The sequence below is a fragment of the Ictidomys tridecemlineatus genome, chromosome 3 (genome assembly GCF_052094955.1).
Source record: "Ictidomys tridecemlineatus isolate mIctTri1 chromosome 3, mIctTri1.hap1, whole genome shotgun sequence".
Taxonomy (NCBI): domain Eukaryota; kingdom Metazoa; phylum Chordata; class Mammalia; order Rodentia; family Sciuridae; genus Ictidomys; species Ictidomys tridecemlineatus.
This window is the reverse complement of record NC_135479.1, coordinates 16,779,233-16,804,688: the sequence shown is the minus strand read 5'-3', so window position 1 is coordinate 16,804,688 and position 25,456 is coordinate 16,779,233. Positions and strand designations below refer to the sequence as shown.

The following is a 25,456-nucleotide window of genomic DNA, read 5'->3' as shown; positions in this document are numbered from 1 at the left end:
TCTCCTTCCTATCTCCAACTCAACTAGACTTGTCAATAAATTCACAAATTTACAGCAACTGCTTAGCCAAAATGGTTGAAAGATTTTTTGCAAATCTTGACTGGATGGGTTCTACAGCTAAGGATCAGTGACCTCATATACAAAAGCTTTAGCTACTGCCACATCTCTGTTCAAGTTCCATCCATGTCCCACAAAAGAACACAAAGAAAGGGTGCCTTAGGAGATTCAAACTTCTCCGTACCTTGGTCAAGAATGTGAAACTGCTGGAAAACAGGTATGTATTTTCCTCAAATCTTTCTGGGCCTGCTATTTGTACCTTCCAGGCAAAGTGGCTTGTGGAACTGTCCAAGAACAACTTCTACCTCTCATCTTTGTCCTAGACCCCCCCATTCTGATAGCTTCTTTTGATCTAACTTAACTGCGTTCTCCTATTTAGAGCCAGAGGTAGAGAGCAGGCAATGAGAACAGTAAGTGGTTCCTATATCTAGTTGTACATCAGAAAACAAGAAAGGAGAGAAGGAAAGTAGGTAGGTTGGTTGGTTGTGGTAAAAATATATATTTTTAAAGCCACTAAAGTGATTCTACTGCAACCAATGACTCTGGCAAAGCACTACCACAAATACCCTGCTCCCACCATAATTTCTCCAGTGTAATCCAGTCTCTCTCTGAATAATTGGCCAATCACTCTGCTTACTATTACATAAATCCATATTCACTGAATAGGAATGAAAGCATTAAGGGTCACCAGAGTGCTATACACAAAAATCTATATGCCAGGGCTGGGGCTGTGGCTCAGTGGTAGAGCACTCGCCTAGCATGTGTAAGGCACTCGGTTCGATTCTCAGCACCACATAAAAATAAAATTAAAAAATATTGTGCCCACCTATAACTAAAAAATATTTTTAAAAAAAATCTACATGCCAAAATTAAGTAAAAATTCCAAAGCATCCAGGCCCAGATTAACATTTTTTCAGACTCAGAAAGCCTGATATATTCAACAAGTCCCAGGTCTTAATAGCTTATATTTTCTATCACAATGAGACTTCTAAATTCTTTGATTATCTGAAACCCTATGCTGGTGAATAATTGAATGTGTGAGGTGAAGAAGGGGAAGTAGTAAGAAGCCCTCTTGAAAAAGATGGTCTGATTCGTAAAAGCAAAGAGAGAACAATGTGAATTCCTACCTGATGATAGGAGCCTAGGGAGCACATTTTGTGAGCTTAGAAGTTTCTTGATCTAAGCTCCGTAAGAGCTTTCTTTCTAAGTCACCTCTGTAATGCCTCCACCCTTAGACTGTGTACTGTCATGGTGAGAAAGCTGGCTCTGCAGTCACACTGTTGGGGTTTGAATCACAATTATAACCCTTCACAAGCTGCCTCACTTTATGCAATTTACTTAACATTGGAAAGCCTTAGTTTTCATGCCCAAAACATGGGAATTCATAAAACCACCTACATCTCAAAGGGTATTTATTATCGGATTAAAAGGGATCACACACATCAAACACTTAGCACTGGCATAAGTGTACAATAAACATTAGTGTTCTAGAGTTTTATTATTACTGTTATAATTGTTATCGAAATTATTATATGAAGAACTTTAATGGATACAAATCAGCTACAAGTATATGTGTTCAAGGGAGTGCAGCTTGAGAGATGAAAATATTAAAACAAAATTAAGGAGAATGTTTGAAATGGCTACAAACAGCTTGATGGATGGAATATGGTACTGTCAAAATTGATGGGGTGAGGGGAAAGAGTGCCTTAAACGGGCTGCCATTATGAATGTACTATGTGGACATTATCGCAGTGACCTGCTGAATTTGTAGTTCTGTTCTCTCCAACTAAAAAAAACAAAAAAACAAAACAACAAAAAAAAAAAAACATGGAACTCTCTGCCTACTCCCTTCCTTTCCAATACCTCACACCCAGTTTTCACTGGAAATAACCTCCATTCACCTAAGAACAGAAATAAGGAAATCAACAGCTATCTCCAAAGCCCATCTCCCTCCTCTCACTTCTTGGGCCAAGAGAGTTAAGGCCATGATACTGTAGACTTCTGAAGTTTAGTTCCACAAATCTTGAACAGTCAGAGATCACCTTAATAGTCTACTTCAGTAACAAGCTTCCTGTGGGTGGCTCAGCAGAGATCCAACTCCACTATTAAAAATAAAAGATTAAGTACCACCACTATGGCTTAAAAATGAGTTACCATGAATGTCCTGGGCTTTATAACTTACCCTCTAATAAAATACCCCAGAGACATGTGCATGAGGGGCAACCTGCAGAGGATGCCCAGCCAAATACACAGAGGTACTTACGGAAGCACTGGCTGTAACTTGTGAGCCAGAGCTGGTGGGTGCGGAGCTGTCTGACGAGGTGGAAAGCTGTCGCACCAAGGGACTGTGTGGTGGATGGTGGGCAGCAGCCAAGTAGCTTGAACTGTTCACATCTGTGTGATGCTTCAACACTGCAGAAGTCAACAGAAAAGAAAGGAGTACATAACTATCTCAACAAGCTTCACTTCTAAATACACACTAAAGAACAACAGCAATATGCATGAAAGGTAAAAATGCTTTCTAAGCCTAGAAGATAAAAAGGTGAAGCAAACTTGGTGATGGGAGGTAGGGGAATTGGCAGAGGTTGCTGCAGCGGTAAGAAGTGACCTGCATTTAGAAGCAGTAGTGCCCCCCTACTCAGCCTTCCTAGAAGGCGAAGGACAAAGCTGGCGGGCAATTAAGAGAAGCCTGGGCTGCCCCAGAAAGCCCTGAGCAGGTGCAAATGCAGGTAGAGGTGCCGGGCCTGGCCCTACCTTCACTTCTCTCAGATGAATGGTCTCGCAATCTCATTTTGCTGTGGTTTGGGTCATGCACGGGTGGCGGTGGGTTGAGCAAGCGCTCTGCTTTTGGCGCTGTCACTCGCTCCACCATGGGCACAGCCCCCACATCGTCTAAGTGCTGCCTGTGGGTCCTGTCAGGCCGGGTTTGGTGATGGGACAGCTCTGAAGAGGGGAACAGAAAAAGAGCTGTGAAACACCTTCTCTCAAATCTTTTATTGGAGCCCTTAAGTTCTCTCTAGGTCAATGTTATATACTCAGGGCAGCAAGAAAGTCCTTTGGGACTGAAGCCTCTAGTAAATAGCACAATGGCTAGGACAGGCATAGGGAATCCATAAGCAGAGAAATGTGACACTAGGCTACAAAAGACATAGCATTGCCGACAGGTGGATGCAATGCTATGTCACTGCCAACTGTTCAATGGACACTTTGGGTCTTCCCCCATGATCCATGGTGTTTGGAATAGCTTCCAAAATCCATCTAAGAGCATCGAAGACAAGCAGAAGTAGACTATGATACAACTGCCTTACCCAACACACTGGCATGGCAAACCAGTAACTTGAGAACATAAAAGAATGAAAAATAACTAGGACTCTGGAGGACTCCCCAGTTCTCTGAAACTTACTGGCTGTTGTCAGGAAGGAGTTGACCAACTTGTGCCTGTCTTTACGAGTTGGATCCGGCAGACTGCCTGGCATGGGTGCTCTGTGCTTAAGTGAGAATTTTTTGGGAGGTTTGATTTTGTCAAAAGGCTTGTTCTGCCACTGAGACTTTAGCATGCTCTGGAAGTGCAGGCTCGAGGGAACATCTGCAAGAAACAAAGAACACTGCAAGTAAGTCCAAACACCTGATCTCTGGGCTCCTCTTTCCTGAAGTGATAGGTGTTCACCACTGACTCTCCTGGACTTGACAAGCAGAAGCTGTCAGATAGAAGATCCATCTATAAAAACCTTGGTAAACATAGTTACTCTACTTACAAGTCAGTGTTCACCACTGACTCTCCTGGACTTGACAAGCAGAAGCTGTCAGATAGAAGATCCATCTATAAAAACCTTGGTAAACATAGTTACTCTACTTACAAGCACGTTACTTGCCTTTTCATTTTCAAGTTCCAAGCAGGGGAGTGGAAATTACAAACACCCTTTATTAGACTGATGGAGTCCCCCCCTCAAGGATGCATTTCTCTAAGTCTACTGTCTTTACTGGTTTAACAGATAGATGAACACCCTTTTCTATTCTTCTAAAGACTAAAACCTGCTATCTTCTATCAGTGTAGGCTTAACAGTTAGACCCTATCTCTAAATAAAATACAAAAGAGCTGCGGATGTGGCTAAGTGATCGAGTGCCCCTGACTGAGTTCAATACTGGGTACCTCAATCCCACCTCACCCCCTGCTAAAAAAGAAAGATTCTACAAGGGGGCTACTTGGAAGGCAGGATAATATCCAGTTTGGGGCTAGCCTGGAAAACTTAGTGACAACCCGTCTCAAAAAAAAAAAAAAAAAAAAAAAAAAAAAAAGGGACTGGGGATGTAGCTCAATGGTACTATTTGCCCAGCATACAAGAAGCCCCGGGTTTGATCCCCAGCCCCCTGTATTAGAAGAAGTGGGGGTGAGGGTGGGAGAGGGAGGACAGTGTTGCCAAACACTATAGGGAGTACTATATTACCTTTCCTCCAAATAAGAAACATATAATACTTTCCTTCCTTTGTAGCCTCCTCACCTTCTACCACCTCGGTTACCTAGGTTATTTTTTAGCTGAGCAGTCAAATGTTATACACCACAAATCAATTATCTTTTGAACTTAATTATAATCTTTAACTTTTTCTCACTACATATATATTTTTAAGTACAAAATGCTTCATGAAATTGTGTATCATCCTCGCACAGGGGCCACACTAATATTCTTGGAATCATTCCAGTTTTAGTTTATGTGCTGCCGAAATGAGCACTCTTCACTATTATTTTTTTTATCTTTTCATTCTTTAGACCCCCACCCCCACCCCCGCACCTCAAGATGGGGGTGGGTCTTGCTACACTGCTCAGCTGGTCACAACCTCCTGGGCTCCAGTGATCTCTCAGCCTTCTGAGCAGCTGGGATTGTAGGTGTAAGCCACAGCACCCAGCTCTAGATTAATTTGAATTTCCCAATAGGTCCTTCAGGAATTTCTGGACTTAAAATTACTTTCCTCTCCGACCTTGAAAGCTATTCTTCCATGGTATTCTACATCCAGTGTTACACATCAGAGAGAATCTGATTCTTATTTAGTAGGTGGTCTGAGTTTTGTCTTTTAAGCTTTTGTGAAAAATTAAAACCAAACAACAAAACACCTAATGATACTCCAGTTCAGTGTGGGGATAACAGTCATTTGTTCTGCCATAAATACTGAATTTCTAAATGTCAACATGTTATCTTTATTTATTTAGATTTTTCTTTTATTTTCTCTACAAAGTATTTGGTAGTTTTGGTGATCCCATTAAACTCTTTATGCCTTTGTGTTATTCCATAAAATTTTCCCTGTATCAGTAAAGAGATTATTTTTTTTACCCATTATTCTTGAACTCTAGTGACAATATGCAACTTTAAGATATTCTTTTTCTATGGTACTAGGGATAGAACTCCAGGGAGATCTACCACTAAGCTACACGCCCAGACCTTTTTATTTTGAGATATGATCCATGAAACACTACAAAGTTCCAACCCTTGCAGAGCATGGAGGCATATGCCTGTGATCCCAGTGACTCAGGAGACTGAAGCAAGAGGATCAAGTTTGAGACTAGCCTAGGCAACTCAGTGAGGCTCTGTGTCAAAGGAAAAAATAAAAAGGGCTAGGCTTGTAGCTTAGTGGTAGAGTGCTCCTGGGTTCAGCTCCCAACATAGCAATAATATATATAATAATAAATCCAACCCTACTAGAGTCCATACTAGTTACTGCTTCAGTGTGAAAGGGGTATGAGAAGGGAAATCCAACTCATTCCAAATTTATACAACTGCTCAGGTTCTATCTAATCTATGCTCTTTAAGTCTAGATAAAGAAACTGCTTTAAGCAGCTCCCACTACACAGGAGTATATTTTCCCCTATATTATTTCTTGTCAGAAAAATTCCATCTTTCAAAATTCAATGAAAGTTCACTTATTCTACTGAGTAGTTTCTGAATGTTTATGGTGTTTTGGCCCCCAGAAAGGACAAAGGATGTGTAGAATTAGAACCAGGATAGGGAGTCAGGGAAGAGACGAATAAATTACCATTACTGAACCCATTCTTATGTGACAGGCATATTATGTGTGTATCACTAACCTTTTCAACAATTTCATGAAGTGAGCATCATTATGCTTATTTTGAAGACAGGAAACAAAATCAGGGTGAATTAACTCTGTCTAAGGTTACAAAGTTAACACTGCCAGGCATGGTGGTGCATACCTATAATCCCAACTGCTCAGGAGGCTGAGGCAGAAGGATCCAAATTTGAGGCCAGCCTCAGCAACTTAGTGAGACCCTGTCTCAAAAAGGACTAGGGACATGGCTCGGGTAGTTAAGTAGTTAAGTGCCCCTGGGTTTAAGCCCCAGTACCTTTAAAAAAGAAAGAAAGAAAAAAAAAAGACAATAACTGAGAACAGTGCAATCTTCTGAAAAAAATTTCCAAAATAATTCTTTCTCATTTACATATAAAAACAAACTTACCTATACCAATTCCTAAAAAATTAGTTGTACATTAAAAAGGGGTGAGGAAAATAACACATTAATCGTGAATCAAATTTAGAAGTATTGATGGTAAAAGTTCTTCTAATTCAGACCAGGTGTGTGGGAAATAAAGCATTGTTAAGAAGTACCCAGCGTAGGACAACAGTCTGAAAGCTGGGCTCCAGCCTGAATGCATAACGAAAGCTCAGGGAAGGAGAGGACACTTTCTGCATATGCCCAGATACCCCTTTGTCAGAAGATGAATACCTCCACTTGGCAAAATGTGTGTATATATGTAACAGGACACCAAAAGCACAGTGATTTTGTTTTTTTTTTCCCCAGTCACAACTCTCCCAAACCTGAAAATGAAGCCAGTGAAAAAAGGGTACATAGGGAAATGAGAGGCCTGGTCATACTAAAAATAACAATGGACTAGATTTCAGATTCTTCTTAAAAAAAAAAAAATTAAATTAAATTAAATCCAAATAGCTATTGTTAAAAATGTGAATCAGGCATGGTGGTTCCTATAATCCCAGCAGCTGGGGAGGCTGAGGCAGGAAGATTGGGAGTTCAAAGCTAGCCTCACCAAAAAAGCAAGGTGCTAAGCTACTCAGTGAGACCTTGTCTCCAAATAAAATACAAAACAGGGCTAGGAATGTGGCTTAGTGCCCCTGACTTGAGTTCAATCTCAGGAACCAAAAAACAAAACAAAACAAAAAAACTGAAACAGGCTATAGAAGGGAACTGAAAAGAATATGAAACCGAAAAAAAAAAAAAAAAACTTAACAGGGATCCACGCAGCTAGAGGACATCCCACATTCTATACCTGTACCTGGGGTTAAAGTGTTATTAAGTGAAGAGGTTTCCTTATCAGATACATAATAGGAAAATAAAACCACCTTAAGTTACTATTTCCTCAAACAACTGCAGGTCTACCAGGTTCTGGTATTCTATGATTCACTGGACAGTTCCACTCATTACTTTGAACCATTTTCTTAAACAAGCTTTATTTTGTAAGCTCACTTCTTCCTCCTGCTGGGAAGTTGTAGTAGCCTCAGAGGCCCAGTTTGGCAACTCTCAAAACAGCAAAGAACTTCCTGGTCAGCAGATGATGCCGTTAATAACCCCTTTTTACAAACTTAAAAGTTAACATTGTTTCCCCCAAGGTTATATACATCCTCTACATTTCTAAATAGGAATTAATTAATTACTAAGGAAGTTGATAAAGAAACAATACTTCTGCTTGAATACTAAGAGGCTATTACACTCTATTTCCTCCAACTTCCACAGCCAGGGGACTATACTATCGATGTACACCCCAACCCCTTTTATCTGGAGACAAGTTCTCCCTAAATTGCCCAGGCTGGCCCCAAACTTGCAATCCTCCTGTCAGCCTCCCACATGACTGGGGTTACAGACTTGAGATACCATGTCTAAGCCACCCCATCCAATTAAATTTCTTATCTAGATGCCCTTAACAGCAATGAATGGAGCACTGAAGGTTGAGCGAGAGAACTCTAGGGCCAGAATAGCAGCTGGCTGTGATACAGCAACCACACAAACTGATTAGGAAGCATTTGTAAAACTGCTTAAAATTTGTTACAGAGCCCTACAGAATATAGCTAAGTATCACATTTAAACAATTCCAAATGTGGAGGAAGAAATCCCAACAGATATCCAATGAATGGAGCGATTAGAAACTCAATGGAACCATTTATATGTGAGGTTTATATGAATGTAACCATCACAGGAATTAAAGAATGAATCAAAATTAACCTTGTTAAGAAAAACAAAATTGGAAATTCTGCCATTTTTAAACATCTCCTAGAGAAGAGGCTACAAAAGGGCAGACCAGTAGTCAAGTCTAGTGCACAAGAATTGGAACCACAGTACTAGGATGAGTTGTCTTCAGTGTAGTTAAATGCTATACAGTGAAACACAGGGAATACCAATACTTCAGGGGGTGCTTTTTGGGGGTGGGGTACTGGGATTAAACCCAGGAGCACTTTATCACTGAGCCATAACCCTAGTACTTTTTATTTTATTTTTTTTGGTGACAGGGTATTGTGTTAAGTTGCTAAGGGTGGTTTTACACATGTGATCCTCTTACCTTGCTCTCCTAAGTTGCTGAGATTACATATGTGCACAACCCTGCCTTGTGGGTGCTATTCAAATAAATGACTGGTACCCTCAGGAGTTGGGCGTTTCTATGGCTCTGGGAATTGTTCATTTACAAATAGACTGTGCTCTGAATATGGCATTTATTCACATCAAAGCAAAATTATCCTAATAGGAACAATGTTAAATAGGATAATTAGAATTATGTGAAATAACCTGGGGAGACCTAACTAACTCATAGACAAATATAGTTCATGCATCCTACTTAGGATGGTAAAATTTATAAACGTTTTTGTTTATATTTTCATAAATAGAATATAGCTGGCCAACTCTCTTGTCCAACCCCAGATTTATAGTTAGGAGAGAGGTGTGTGTGTGTTTTATATAAGGAGATAGCAGATAGGGGAGGAATAACATACACACAAGCAGTATCTGGAGGCAAGAAAATGATAAAGATCAGAGAAAGAGGTGCTCTAAATATTTTCTTTCTTTATTCTACTGCTTGGAATGAAATGGTATAGTGAAGTGTAAGGGAGGGCAGAAGGGTGGTAGTCATATAGGTATGACGTAGCAAGTAGAGCAGAAAATATTAATAGGGAACGAGTTAATAGCATGCTAAGTGATAAAATACATGAGAGATGTGAGGCAGGTGGCTCAGGCATATTTGCTTGTGAGTTGGGGGAGACCAGTTATACATGGTAACACTACTGACAAAGGAATGATTACCATGCTTATTAGGGGATTTTCATTGAGTACAATTTTGGATTTTTTTTTTTGGTCTTCATTTTGAGACCATATAACACTATAATTTCAGAAAGTAGTTGGCATGGTGGCCCATACCTATAATCCCAGGGACTTGGAAGGCTGAGGTAGGAGGATGCCAGCCTTAGCAACTTAGTGAAAGCCTGTCTCAAAATAAAAAGTGCTGGGGATATAGATCAGTATTAAAGTGCCCCTGGGTTCAATCCTGATACCAAAATAAAAATAAATAAATTAATTAATTCAAAGAATAACTCAAGAAAATGCTTTCCAGTTTTCCTGGAGGCTCTGTCTGGAGTCAGAATCTTGAAATGGGCAGAAATCTGACTTTTCATAATAATTTCTCTGGGAAGGAACACAGAATATAGTGAGAGGAAGGAGAGGCATTAGCTGACTCCCAGTTTGAATTCTACAGCCATTTAATCTTGGATAAACCACCACATCTCACTAAGCATTCTTTGATCTATAAAATTACAAGACTTTGGAAAGAGGCAAATGAGACAAATATGAGAAAAGTGCTTTTTAAACCATAAAATACTATACAAATAATAATGGAAATGGTAATATCTATAATTTAAAGGGACAAGTGAATGACTTTTGAATATGAAGTTCACAGGAAAATGTTCAGGCATTTCCTACTCATGGTTCTTATCATCTTGCTATCCATATGCTCCAAGTTTTCTGAATTTTCCTACTCTTACAAGTCATCATGTGGCAGCAGGAATATTATACCACTTCCTTTTGACAAAGAGGATTTTGGTAACAAAAGCCAAAACTCCTCGTAGCTACAGCATTTGGGAGCCAAGAAAGAATTCAGTCATTTGAAGAACACACACAGAACAGGAAATTACAGTTCTTTAATGATCAAATGACAATTACAAGGGGGATTCTTAAGGATGGGGGTTAGCAATGACTATTGCTGTAAATAGTCATTGGAACACTGTTCCAATAGTTATTGGAACACTACTTGGCCTCCCTTTTTTAACTAATAAAGGTTGTATATTCTAGAATACTACAAATGCTTTAAAACCATTTTATTAATACTTTGGCAAGTAAATATATTTACTTTCATTAATTGATAGAAAAAAATCTTCCTGTTGAACCTGCCATTAGTCCACCAAGACTTTGGTCAAAATCTGACTTACACAAACTTACTATAAATTATAGTCTACACCAACATGATTTTATTTTTTGTTTTTTGTTTGGAGTCTCTCTCTGTGTGTACACACACTGGGGATTGAACCTAGGAGTGTTCCACAGTAAGTTATATTCATCACCAGCTTCTTTTTTAAGTTTTACTTTGAGACAAGAGTCTTCACTCAGCTGCCCAGTCTGGCCTCGAACTTGTAGTTCTCCTGCATGAGCCTCTTGTGTTATTGGCATTATAGGTGTGTGCCACCATGACTGGCTTCATTCCTTTTCTTTTTAAATAAAAACTAGCCACTCCACCTAAACCCCTGCAGTGATACTGGGGCTTGCACACCGGGCTTTGCTCATGCTTAAACAAATGTCCTAGCACTAAACTATATCCACACTCATCTTGTAAATTTAATTCCCAGGATTAAAATTATTATCTTTTTTTTTTTTTGGAAGGGAGAACCGGGGGTCAACCCAGGGCTTTGCAAATTTGAGGCACTGAGCTACATCCCATCCTGGGATTATTATTTAGGAGCTGTGAACTCTTAGAAATGTTCCCTTTATTTGTTGTCTTCTGTGTTTTATATTCTCTGGAACAAGACCCATACCACACTGAGGCTCAACATGGCCAAGAGGAATGCATGTCTTTTATCATACTGGAGGGAGCTAGATGTGAAAAGGGAGGTGGGAAAGGAGAACTGATAGACACAGAAACTTATCAGAGGCAGGTAAATATCAGAAAAACAATACATGCCAACACTAAGGATCCACGCTGATGAACACACTGGAAAGATGTCATGTCTTCACATACACACCAATATGAATACACTCACAAGAACAATGCTGCCCATTCTATTTTATATCATGGTGCATACAAAGAACATATTTTTAAAGATAAGCTATAAAGAACCAGATTACTAGAGGTTGGGGGCAACTGAACCCAGGCACCTCCCAGACACTCAAGAGTGAATGGGAAAACTCCCTAGCAAGCTGCAGTCTTTTTAGTGTCACATACTGGTTTGGCACATCTATCGTACCCTTTCTGCAAAGTTTGAAGACTGATGGGAAGTGGTACATTTAGAGTGAGTACCTGAGCTGAAACCTTTGTTAAGACTCATTCATTAGACTTTATATTCTGTGGTCTTTCTTACCATCTGGAAATGCTAGCACAGGGTGAACACAAGAGTCCAACTGGGAAAGGCGTTCCAACAGAGGGGCTTCGTAGTGGATTTCAGGAAGCATGGTGTTGACACTGCCTGAACCACACAGTGCACAGGAGGGATTTACATCACAGCCAGAGCGGATTGTGCTGTTCCGGTGAACCTATGAAAAGCCAAACAAAATTCTGATAATTTAGCATCGGATAAAAACCATGATCCCCACTCATTATCCCAAAGATTCAGGAAACCTTGTCAGACAGCGATAAGACACTGCCAAGAGAATGTTTGATTAGTTAAGTCATTTCCATTCTCTAGAACACATTGACCTTCAAAGTGATTAAGGTAACTTTCTTTTCAATAAAATCCAATTATTTGGCACCCTAATTGTTTGCCTAGATAGCAAACCCATAATAGTTCAAAAGATACTGAAATTGTGCTGAAAACAGTTTACAATATCTGCATAGTGAAGTTCTGTGTGTTTGTGTTACTGGGGGCCAAAACCAGGGTGTTCTAGTACTTAACTACATTCCCAGCCTTTTAAATTTTGAGACAGGGCCTTGCTAAGTTGTAAGACTGGCCTCAAACTTGAAATCCTCCTGCCTTAGTCTCCTCAGTTGCTGGTATTACAGGTATGCACCGCCACATCTGGACCACCTGATGGTTTAACTGTCTACCAAGGAGAGTAGTAGGCTCCTGATTCTCAGGACTTGGGTTTATTCTTTTTAGCAACTTCATCCACATGGAAGCCCTTAATTACCAACTACATCCTTTTTGTCTTTATACTTCTTCCTTAAAACGTTCAGGTAATCCCATACAAGGTGGCATATTTCTGGAGACAAGTAATTCATTAAATTCTCTTTAACCTAGCCTAAAACCCACTGTTAAAAGATTCATGCTTAAGTAATCAAAATAAATTTTGAATCCTGAGTGTTCTTATTCATAGTCTTTGTATTAATTCTAAGGGGTCAGAAATTATTTTCATTAAGCTTCCTTTGTATATGAGGGCAAAATAAACAATCTCTCCAGCAAAGTCTGGAATGAAATATGAACTAATTTAAGTCTTCAAAAGACTTAATTCTAGCTGGGTGTAGGGTGCATGCCCATAGTTCCAGTGACTCTGGAGGCTGAGGCAGGAGGATCAAGTTCAAGGCCCTGAGCAACTCAATAGACACTGCCTTAAAAGGGGGGGGGGGGCGGCGCTGGGGTTGTGTTTCAGTGGTAGAGCATGTGTTAGGCATTGGGTTCGATCCTCAGCACCACATAAAAAATAAAACAAATGTATTATGTCCATCTGTAACTAAAAATAAAAATTAAAAAAGAAGCCTGGAGATGTGGCTCAGTGGTTTAATCCCCAGTATCATGTCCCCTTCCCCCACAACTTAATTCTGCTAAAAACAAAAATAAAAACAAACAAACCCCCCCCCCCCGTGCCTTTAACATATTAGGCTTGGAGGAGAAAAGTCGAAGTCATGTTGATCCCTATACTATAGTTATTATAAAGAATAAATATGGCATTTACCAAAGCATAACTCCAAATCATCTGGGTAATACCACTCCTAGAAGAAACAACCTGCCTAGGGAATGGCACTATGAGATGGGATCCCAGGAGCAAAGGCAATAACATAATAAAGACAAAAATGTAGCACAAATCTCTATTGGCAAAAACATCTGCTGCAGCTGCATTCATTTCCAGCATACTCTCTGAAAGTGGCTTCCCTTTATGGACTTGTATAGGAAAAAGTAAATATTTAAGAACAATGGAATCTTTAACAACATTCTCCATCCAACTGCCTCCTTCTAGCAACCACACAGACCAGCAAAGACGGTCTTTTGAAGGTTAGAATGGACAAAATGAAATGAAGATTCTAGTTAACCAGCAATTGTAGATGCCAATGAAAGGAAAGGACACTAACTAAATATGATATTTTTAGGTAGACAATATTAATTTCTACAGTTTTTGGGAAAAATTATCCTGTGCAACCCTATTTAACTGGTTTTCTGAAGAGTCAGAGAGGAGAATATGTTTGCAGGTATGAAAACCAGATCACATCATCAATAAATGGGAGGATTTGGGAAGATCTTTAGGATCTAAAAATCATACCAAAACTATGAATATGAAAAAGATTAAGATACTAAATATCTAAATAAGAAAAAAAAAACACTGAAAGAGCAATGTGGGTTTTTTCCCCCTCATAAACTGACCCATGACATCAATGAGCTCTCTATATGGGACAATAACATTATTTCAAGGCTAGGGCATATCCCTTCAGTAAAAAGTGAATACATTTGGGTACGAAAAGAATATGGCAAGGGGCTGGGTTGTGGCTCAGCTGTACAGTGCTTGCCTCGCATGTGTGAGACCTTGGGTTCGATCCTCAGCACCACATACAAAAAGAAATTAAAGGCATTAAGATACGAAAAGAAGAACTTAAATTATCACTATTTGCAGATGATATGATTTTATACCTACAAGACCCAAAAGGATCTACAAAGAAACTACTAGAGCTAATAAATAAATTCAGCAAAGTGGCAGGATATAAAATCAACACGCATAAATCAGAGGCATTCCTGTATATCAGCGACAAATCCTCTGAAATGGAAATGAAGACAACCACTCCATTCACAATATCCTTAAAAAAAATAAAATACTTGGGAATCAACCTAACAAAAGAGGTAAAAGACTTATACAATGAAAACTACAGAACCCTAAAGAGAGAAATAGAAGATCTTAGAAGATGGAAAAATATACGCTGTTCATGGAAAGGCAGAACTAACATCATCAAAATGGCGATATTACCAAAAGTTCTCTATAGGTTTAATGCAATGCCAATCAAAATCCCAACGGTATTTCTTGTAGAAATAGAGAAAGCAATCATGAAATTCATATGGAAAAATAAAAGACCCAGAATAGCAAAAACAATGCTAAGCAGGAAGTGTGAATCAGGCGGTATAGCGATACCAGACTTCAAACTATATTACAGAGCAATAGTAACAAAAACACCATGGTACTGGTACCAAAACAGGTGGGTGGACCAATGGTACAGAATAGAGGACACAGAAACCAATCCAGAAAACTACAACTATTTTATATTTGATAAAGGGGCTAAAAGCATGCAATGGAGGAAGGATAGCATCTTCAACAAATGGTGCTGGGAAAACTGGAAATCCATTTGCATCAAAATGAAACTGAATCCCTTTCTCTCCCCATGCACAAAAGTTAACTCAAAATGGATCAAGGAGCTTGATATCAAATCAGAGACACGGCGTCTGATAGAAGAAAAAGTTGGCTATGAGCTACATACTGTGGAGTTGGGCTCCAAATTCCTCAATAGGACACCCATAGCACAAGAGTTAATAACTAGAATCAACAAATGGGACTTACTCAAACTAAAAAGTTTTTTCTCAGCAAAAGAAACAATAAGAGAGGTAAATAGGGAGCCTACATCCTGGGAACAAATCTTTACTCCTCACACTTCAGATAGAGCCCTAATATCCAGAGTATACAAAGAACTCAAAAAATTAGACAATAAGCTAACAAATAATCCAATCAACAAATGGACCAAGGACCTGAACAGATGCTTCTCAGATGAGGACATACAATCAATCAACAAGTACATGAAAAAATGCTCACCATCTCTAGCAGTCAGAGAAATGCAAATCAAAACCACCCTAAGATACCATCTCACTCCAGTAAGATTGGCAGCCATTCTGAAGTCAAACAACAACAAGTGCTGGCGAGGATGTGGGGAAAAGGGTACACTTGTTCATTGTTGGTGGGACTGCAAATTGATGCAGCCAATTTGGAAAGCAGTATGGAGATTTCTTGGAAAGCTGGGAATGGAACCACCATTTATTTGACCCAGCTATTCCCCTTCTCAGTCTATTCCCTAAAGACCTAAAAAGAGCATGCTACAGGGACACTGCTACATCGATGTTCATAGCAGCACAATTCACGATAGCAAGACTGTGGAACCAACCTAGATGCCCTTCAATAGACGAATGGATAAAAAAAAATGTGGCATTTATACACAATGGAGTATTATTCTGCATTAAAAAATGACAAAATCATAGAATTTGGAGGGAAATGGATGGCATTAGAGCAGATTATGCTAAGTGAAGCTAGCCAATCCCTAAAAAACAAATGCCAAATGTCTTCTTTGATATAAGGGGAGTAACTGAGAACAGAGTAGGGAAGAAGAGCATGAGAAGAAGATTAACATTAAACAGGGATGAGAGGTGGGAGGGAAAGGGAGAGAGAAGGGAAATTGCATGGAAATGGAAGGAGACCCTCAGGGTTATACAAAATTACATACAAGAGGAAGTGAGGGGAAAGGGAAAAATATTACAAGGGGGAGAAATGAATTACAGTAGAGGGGGTAGAGAGAGAAGAGGGGAGGGGAGGGGAGGGGGATAGTAGAGGATAGGAAAGGCAGCAGAATACAACAGACACTAGTATGGCAATATGTAAATCAATGGAAGTGTAACTGATGTGATTCTGCAATCTGTATACGGGGTAAAAATGGGAGTTCATAACCCACTTGAATCAAAGTGTGAAATATGATATATCAAGAACTATGTAATGTTTTGAACAACCAACAATAAAAAAAAATAAAAAATAAAAATAAATAAATAAAATAAAGATATTGTGTCCATGTATAACTATAAAAAATTTTTTTAAAAAAGAATATGGCAAGAATACCAAAGTAAAACTAAGATTAAGGTAAATACCTTAATCTTAAAAATTAGAAAGAGAAAACACATGCTAGAAATGACAAATTTAAAAAGTTATTCAATACTTTGTTTCTATATTCACCCTCAGAAGCAGGTAAACAATCAATTTACTATATGAATAGCTGAAAGACTAGTCATAAGGAGAAAAAAGGGGGAAAAAAAACCCCACAAAATTTTAAAAATTCTTCAAAAAAAGCACTAGTTATGTGTCAAACTGGCTATATATATTTATTACAAATGAAACAATCAACTGTAGTCATTTTTAAGTCTGTACAAGCTAACCTGGAGGAATATTCAATATCTAAGCTAAAAATGAATAGTTTTGACATAGTACTGGCATAAAGAAATTAGAAAGGCTTCTATAGTCCTTTTAGAAAAGGATAACAAACCCCAAACCTGGCAAAATTTAATAGAGTGTTTGCCTAGCATCACATAAAAAATAAATCAATAAACAAAGATATTGTGTGTCCCTCTACAACTAAAAAAAAAAAAAGTATTCAAAGACAAAGTTCCTGGATAGGTGCTGTGGCACATGCTATAATCCTAATTACTTAAGAGGCTAAAAGGCAGGAAGCTCCCAAGTTCAAGGCCAGCCTGGCAACCTGGTGAGAACCTATCTCAAAAAACTAAAAAATAAAGCCCAGGTTCTTGCAGAGGGTCCTAAACTATCTTTCACCTCTACCACCTCTTCAACTTCATTTCCTGATACTCACCTAGCCCACTCTACCAGTTACTCTGGTTCCTTGCTATCTTTCTCCAGTATGGTAGACAAACTTCCAGATCATTTGCACTAGGCTTTTTTCCTCATTCACTCCATGGTCATTCTCTTACCTTAGTTCTTTTTACTCAAATAGTCACTTTCTTAAAGTGAACACTTATTTTAAATAATATATATTTCTAAAATATGTAAGTGAAAAAATAAGATTAAGGTAAAAATAGAAAACACATGCTAGAAATGACAAATTTAAATACTTATTCAATACTTTGAGAACTTTGTTTCCATATTCACCCCCTGGGCAATTTATTGAGACTCTGTCTCAAAACTTAAAAATAAAGTAAAAAAGGGGGTTCATGTGATGAATTGGGGATGTAACTCAGTGGGTTCATCCACCTAGCTCCTCAAAAGAAAGCACAATAAAGCTTAAAGATACTAATATTCTAAAGATGAATCTAAAACATTGAACTAGGTTTGAGGGGGAAAGCAGCAGTAAAAAGAATTTAAACAAGTAATCTTAAAACTACAACTGAAAGAGCATGCTACAGGGATACTGCCACATCAATGTTCTTAGCAGCACAATTCACAATAGCTAGACTGTGGAACCAACCCAGATGCCCTTCAATAGATGAATGGATAAAAAAATGTGGCATTTATACACCATGGAATATTACGCAGCACTTAAAAATGACAAAACCATGGAATTTGCAGGGAAATGGATGGCACTAGAGCAGATTATGCTTAGTGAAGCTAGCCAATCCCTAAAAAACAAATACCAAATGTCTTCTTTGATATAATGAGAGCAACTATGAACAGAGCAGGGAGGAAGAGCAGGAAGAAAAGATTAACATTAAACAGAGGAATGAGATGGAAGGGAAAGGGAGAGAAAAGGGAAATTGCATGGAAATGAAGGGAGACCCTCATTGCTATACAAAATTACATATAAGAGGTTGTGAGGGGAATGGGAAAATAAACAAGGAGAGAAATGAATTACAGTAGATGGGGTAGAGAGAGAAGATGTAAGGGAAGGGGAAGGGGGATACTAGGGGATAGGAAAAGTAGTAGAATACAACAATTACTAATAGGGCATTATGTAAAATTGTGGATGTGTAACCGACACGATTCTGCAATCTGCATTTGGGGTAAAAATTGGGAGTTCATAACCCACTTCAATCTAATGTATGAAATATGGTATGTCAAGAGCTTTGTAATGCTGTGAACAACATTATTATTATTTAAAAAAATAAATTAAAAAACAATAACAACAACAACTGAAAGACAGAATACAAAATGAACATGCAAAACTCAACAGCTTTCCCTTACCTCAGTAACAAATTTGCTGAGGGCTGGGGTTGTGGCTCAGTGGTAGAGCTTGCCTAGCATGCGTGAGGCATTGGGTTTGATCCCCAGTACTACATTAAAAACAAACAAACAAAAAAACCTAAATAAAGGTATTGTGTCCATCTACAACAAAAAATATTTTTTAAAAATATCAAATTTGCTGAAAAGGAAATTAGGAAAACAATTCCATTCACAATAATCTTTCTTTCTTTTTTTTTTTAACAAAGTACATCTTTTGTTTATTTGTTTATTGTATGTGGTGCCAGGAATTGAACCCAGTGCTCATGCATGCTAGGTAAATGCTCTACCACTGAGCCACAGCCCTGGTCCACAATAATCTCTTTAAAAAAAAAAAAAACCTCTAACCAAGGAGGTGCAAAACCTATATGATAAAAATTATAAAGCACTGAAGAAAAAAATGGAAGTCACTAGAATACAGAAGAACTTCCCATGTTCATGGATAGTCAGAGTTAATATTGTTAAAATGGCCATATTAGCAAAAGGGTTTCAAGTCAATCCCCACTGAAATACTGATAACGGAATTAGAAAAAAAAAAAAAGTCCTAAAATTCAAAATGTATTTGGAAGAATGGAAGACCCATTATCACCAAAGCAATTCTAAGCCAAAAAAAAGCAATGCTGGAGGCATCACAATATTCCACTTTAAATACCTCTATAGTAATGAAAACTGCATGGTGTTGGCATAAGAGACACACAAAAGAATAAAACAGAAGACAGACAAACCCACAGGCACAGTCATCTGATTCTTGACAAAGGTGCCGCAAACACCCGCTGGAGAAAAGACAGCTTTTTAAACAAATGGTGCTGGGAAAACTGGAAAGCCATATAAAATGAATGAAACTCGATCCTATCTCTCATCTTGCACAAAAGTCAACTTTGCAACTGTTACAATAAAGTGCAGGACCAACACTCCTCTTCTTCTGACAGATGATTAATATCCAGAATACATAAAGAACTAAAAACAAAACAAAACAAAAACACCGAACAACCTAAACAATAAATTGTCAAATGAAATTAATAGATATTTCTCAAAAGAAAAAAAATACAAACAGCAAGCATATCAAAACTACACTGAGGCTTCATCTGACTCCAGTTAGAATGGCAGTCACCACAAATACAAACAATAATCCAGGAGTGTGGTGCATGCCTGTAATCCCAGCAACTTGGGAAGGACAATCACAAACTGGAAGCCAGCCTCAGCAAATAAGCAAAACAGAAACAAAAACCCCCACAATAAATAATAAATGCTGATGGCCGGGCACGGTGGCACACGCCTGTAATCCAATCTGTGGAGGAGGATGACACAGGAGGACCAAGAGTTCAAAGCTACCCTCAGCAAAAGTGAGGTGCTAAGCACCTCAGTGTGACTTTGTCTTTAGATAAAATATAGAATAGGGCTGGGGAAAATAGGCCCTTGAATTCAATCCCTGGTACCAATAAATAAATGCTGGGAATAATAATAATAATAATAAACAGAAAATGAGGTTGGAAAAGGAATACTTTTACTGTTGGTGGCATTATAAATTAGTACAACCACTTTGGAAATCAGTCTGGAGGTTCCTCAGTTGTATCATTCATTAGTATTTCTCCTAAAGAATTAAAGTCAGCATACTATAGCAATATATCAATAACTACATTTATAGCAGTATCATTCACAATAGCCAAGTTATGGAACCAGTCTATGTGTTCAACAGCACAGGAATGAATAAAGAAATTGTGGTATATATACACAACAGAGTTTTATTTAGCCATAAAAGAATAAAATTATGTCATTTGCAAGAATATGGATGAAGTAGAGAATATCATGCTAAGTGAAATATGCCAAACTCAGAAAGTCAATGGTCATATGAAAAAGGGGATAATAAAAGGGGAGAGGGAATCTCATGAAAATAGAGGGAGATTAGTAGAAGAAAGATGGGGGAGGGAGGTAGAGAAGAAAGGGGGAGGTACAGAAAAATGAAATTGACAAGATTATACTATTAATATTGTGTGCATGCATGAATATGTAAAAACAAATTTCACTACTGTATGTAGTTATATATACCAACAGAAAAAAAAAGATTCATAATAAAACAAAAACAAAACCTGGAAGAATAAATGTAAAGTAACTGGTAATTAACATAATCTGTTTGTAGCCTGATGTGGTGGTTCACATCTATCATTTTAGTGATTTGGGAGGCTGAGGGGGGAGGATCACAAGTTCAAGGACAGCTTCCATAATTCAATGAGACCTTGCTTCAAAATAAAAAATAAAAAGGGCTGGGATGTGACTTATTGGTAGATTCAATCCTTAGTACCAATAAGTAACTAAACAAAAATAAAATAACATTAGAAATCTGCTCTTAGAGGATAACTATACAGCTTAAAGGTAAAGCACTTGTCTTTCATGCCTGAGACCCAGGTTTGAGCCCCCAGGATTGAGGAGAAAAAAAAAGAAAAGAAAAAAGAAAATAATCTGCTCAAGAATTAAACTGGGCTAAGGTTGTGGCTCAGTGGTAGAGTGCTTGCTTCACATGTGTGAGGCACCTGGTTTGATCCTCAGCTCCACATACAAAAGAAACAAATAAATAAAGGTATTGTGTCCATGTACAACTAAAAAAATACTTAAAAAAAAAAAAAAAGAAAGAAAGAACTAAACAGCCTAAAGCATATAAGGTGATTTTTCAATAAATGGATCAGATAAACTAGGGGTTCATCACTTAGGGGGGAAAAGTTGGATTCTTGCTTCACACAAAAGTATATTCCATATAAAAACAACACCAGTTTGAACCTTAAAAAAAATTGTGGGGCAATATGTAGTGGTAAAAATGAAGGCTATTCTGTCTAACTGCTTGGGTTTTGAACCTTGACTGCTACTTAACTGTGTGACCTTGGGTAAGTTACTAGGCTTCATTATAGCAACGTAACACATAGGACTTTCTGCTTCTAGCCATGGTGAAGTAACAGTGACCAAATGTACCTTTTAGTTATAAGCTAGAAAACTGGACCACAGACAATGTTAAGACTGAAAAACAAATGGGTGGCTTCCATAACAATTCTGACTTTCACCTTAGAAGCACATTCTAGAAATGCAGAGTAGGGAAAGGGATTCCAAGAAGAAAATGAGGGTTTCATGAATTGAGGAAACAAATTTCCAGAAGCTAGGGTAACTGGAGACTGCAAGGCAGCAGTCAAGAAGTTATACAGAAAAAAAAGCTCCAGAACTCTCTGTAAGATCCCCTTCAGTGTTGTGAACACTAGAAGCACATGTACAGGCCAGGCAAAAAGCAGCTGGAGAGCTTTGAGCTTAATGGTTTCCAGAGTGAATACTGGCTGGCAGGACTTCCAACAGTGAAAGTAGTATGGCATATTCAAGAAAGATCCTTGTTAGGTATGGAACTAAACTACTCAACAGGTTACTCCTCACCTGCCCCAACTAAGGACAAATCATTCTTGTGCCAACAAAGCCCCTTTAAAGGAAGATATCATAAACTACAATCAGTTCAAATCGAACACCCAGCACTCAATAAAAGTTGCTAGATACACTGGGGCTGTTCAGTGGTAGAACACTTGCCCAGCATCTGCAAAGTCCTAGGTTCAATCCCCCGCATGGGGGCCAGGAGGTTACTAGATAAGCCAAGAGGTAAGTAAATACTACTACAGAGATCAAGAAAAATGTAGGTCACAAGAAACTAATGGATAAATAAGCCATGTTCTCAGCAAATACATTATAAGGAAAAAGTGTATGATGGATAGCTTGAAGCAAAAACTCTAATAACTAGAAAGGCCACTCTCACTGAGCAGAACTACCAAAGTACCAAATACTAAGCATTTTTCCAGAATTAACCAGGAAGAAGCAACTAGAAAATGTCAGTTCACTTCTATAGTTCTTTGTCCCTAGAATTCTGGCTACTAAATGTTGTCATTAAGTTAGTATTAGCATTTCTTTGAAACCTTGAGTTCTGACTTTTTGTTTATGTTTTCATTATTTATTTATTTTTAAATCTGGCCTTTCTAGAGGGTCACTTTTTGGAAACAGAGAACTGAGCAGAGTTTCTGGTGCTTTCAAAAGGCTGAAGGGACACTGTACATTTAAATGCTAAATTTCCAGTGAAAAGAGAGGAAAGGAAACTAAGCATGACAATGCCAGGCACTCACCTTTACAAGGCAAACTGTGAAGCTATGAAAGGTAGGAAGCTAAGAAGCTAAGGAGAAATCTGACTCTGAAAACAGGGCTTTAGCAGTCTCATTTGACCCATAGAGGTCCTAGAGAAGTCAAACCCAGGGTCTCATGAATGCTGGGAAGTGCTCTAACACTGAGCTATACCCTTAGATTGGCAGTTTCACTTTAAAAAGGAGACCAAAACCAGAGTTCAGGATATATTGGTCAACATAATGGGCTCAGTTGGCTGAAAGTGGGCATGGGAAATAATTTTATATTCCAAGAATGAGCCGGAGGTAGAGCTTTATCAAAACTAATCTGGTCACAACGCAGCTCAGTCCCCAGATGGACTAAGGGTTTCAGCCCCATTATATATGCCTAGCAGAAGAACGAGGTGAAGACTCTGAATAAAAACACCATTGCTTGTAAAATCTTTTAAATTTACAATATCTAACAGTACTGAAAACAAAACAGACAATAGAAATAGAGCTCCAGTAACCCAGATTTTGGAGTTGGCATAAAAGGGATTTTTAAAATGTTTGAAAAAAAAATACTTAAGTTCAAGGAAATACAGAGAAAATAATATATACATAAAAATATACACATATGCCAGAATCAAACAGAAACTTCAGAATGTGATGCAGACACAACAAAAGAGTTGTGACAAGAGAACTGGTAGTCTGGTTAATACAAAAATTAATTAATAAATGTTAAGAAAAATAGAAAACACCTAACAATGTATCACAGCGTACTGTGATAATGTCCAATGCACTTGTAATCAGTATCTTAGGAGGAGGAGAGAGAATGAAGCAAAGGCAATATAAGAAGAGATTACAGCTAGTTCGTGTGAAAACTCATTTAAAATTTTACCAAGCCACAAATTTAAAAAGCTCTGCAAAACTCAAGCAGGAAGAAAACACAAAACCACATCTAAGCATATCATAAAAATGTTTAAATTACAAAAAAAAAAAAAAAAAAAAAGAGAGAGAGATAAGGGGAAACCTATAAAACCCAATTTAAAAGACATAATTTACTGGAATCTGAATCTTGAGTCAAAGAAACTTTAAAATCATTTATTAACTTGGCACCTGAGTGATATCATGTCTTAAAAAATGTAAAATAAAACAAAATAGGGGTTGAGGATAAAGCTCAGTGGTAAAGTACCTTTGGGTTCAATGATCAGTAATGAGAGGGAAAAGAAAAATAAGTTCATTTATGAGAGAATCCTAGAAATCTGAATAGACTATTCTTTTATAATGTCAAAAACAGAGATGTTATTACCTGCTTTAATCTTTTTTTTATTCTTTAGGTGTAGATGGACACAACTCAATGTCTTTATTTTTATGTGGTGCTGAGGATCAAACCTGGGTCCCACCTGTGCTAGGCAGGCACTGTACCACTGAGCCACAATCCCAGCGCCATGCTTTAATCTAAAAATAGCCTAAACTGGCAGTATACAAGAATTAACAATAATATTAGACTCTTCTACTTTGGTAAATAGTTTTTAGAAGTAGAGCCACAAGAAAGTACTTCAAAATAATAATGGAATGTGTCGAATGTTCACAGCCTACCATACATAGAAAAGTTAAAAATCAGGGGCTCAGCGGTAGAGCGTTTGTCTAGCATGTGCAAGGCCCTGGGTTCGATCCTCAGCAACACATATAAATACATACATACATACATACATACATACATGGTATTGTGTCCAACTACTTCTAAAAAATAAATATTAAAAATCAAATGTAATGGTTAAATAAATTATACTGTAACTTTACATGTTTCATTTAAAAATGCCAAATATTACTGATGTTAAAAATATGCATACGCGCCTGGCATCATGGTGCATGCCTATAATCCCAGAGGCTGGGGAGGAGGATCAAGAGTTCAAAGCTGGCCTCAGCAAAGGCAAGGTGCTAAGCAACTCAATGAGACCCTGTCTATAAATAAAATATAAAATAGGCCTGACTGCCTCAGTGGTTGAGTTCCCGGTAATTGCCCCTCCCCACAAAGTATATAGAATTAAAATAAATATGTACAAAAAGAAAGCAATATATATATATATAAATACATTAATACTGAAAGAAAATGTATAATCATTTGACCATTAGTTTATTTTCTTGAAAACTAGACTATATCTAAAAATAGTAAGTTAATATTGGAAATAAAGTTTCTATATTTTATATTTATTCTAGTATAATTCTGAGATGAGATTTTAAGATAGAAAATACTGGAAAGAGTTATCCTGAAGCTTTCATTTCAGTGTTGCTAAATGCACAAACATAATATAAAATAACAGAACAGAAAGCAGTTTTTCTAAAATATTTTTCTAGGAATCCTAATAATTCATGAATATGATTACTCAGTATTACTTTTACAAGATTCCCTGGTCAAAGTTCAGGGGAAGAAAAGACTTGTAAGTCTTTTAAACATGTTTTATAAAACACAAGCAGTGACTATGGCATAAAGAGCTTCCCAAACTGATTTACCCATCATATTACAGTGGTAACACATATCTTAGAAGTACCTTTATGTTCATCATTACTTTGAAACTTTGACAGTATTACACCTGCTGCTTAACTGACTGATCATATGGAGGACTGAACTCAGGGGCACTTTACCTCAGCCTTTTAAAAATTTTGATGAGAGGTAAATAAGGAGCCTACATCCTGGGAACAAATCTTTACTTCTCACACTTCAGATAGAGCCCTAATATCCAGAGTATACAAAGAACTCAAAAAATGCTCACCATCTCTAGCAGTCAGAGAAATGTAAATCAAAACCACCCTAAGATACCATCTCACTCCAGTAAGATTGGCA

At 37.9% G+C, this 25,456-nt stretch overlaps 1 protein-coding gene and 1 non-coding gene across 13 annotated transcripts in view; both read right to left on the bottom strand.

Annotated features, from left to right (window-relative positions):
* Kansl1 (KAT8 regulatory NSL complex subunit 1) overlaps nucleotides 1-25,456 on the bottom strand; it is a 197,334-nt gene that overhangs the window by 5,690 nt on the left and 166,188 nt on the right. For 9 of the 12 annotated variants that reach the window (XR_013436010.1, XM_078041924.1, XM_078041928.1 and 6 more), the window contains 4 exons: nucleotides 11,683-11,854; nucleotides 3,461-3,643; nucleotides 2,812-3,000; nucleotides 2,321-2,469 (listed from right to left, as the gene is read on the bottom strand). Coding sequence is in view for 11 of the 12 variants with exons in the window: in XM_078041924.1 (XP_077898050.1) it covers nucleotides 2,321-2,469; nucleotides 2,812-3,000; nucleotides 3,461-3,643; nucleotides 11,683-11,854 (693 nt within the window). In the remaining variant the exon portion in view is untranslated. The remainder of the gene's footprint in view (nucleotides 1-2,320; nucleotides 2,470-2,811; nucleotides 3,001-3,460; nucleotides 3,644-11,682; nucleotides 11,855-25,456) is intronic. The other 3 variants (XM_078041930.1, XM_078041931.1, XM_040268651.2) reach the window with 1 other exon arrangement.
* On the bottom strand, nucleotides 4,679-4,785 carry LOC120884588 (U6 spliceosomal RNA). Its single transcript, XR_005727018.1, has one exon. It is a non-coding gene; the product is annotated as a U6 spliceosomal RNA (small nuclear RNA).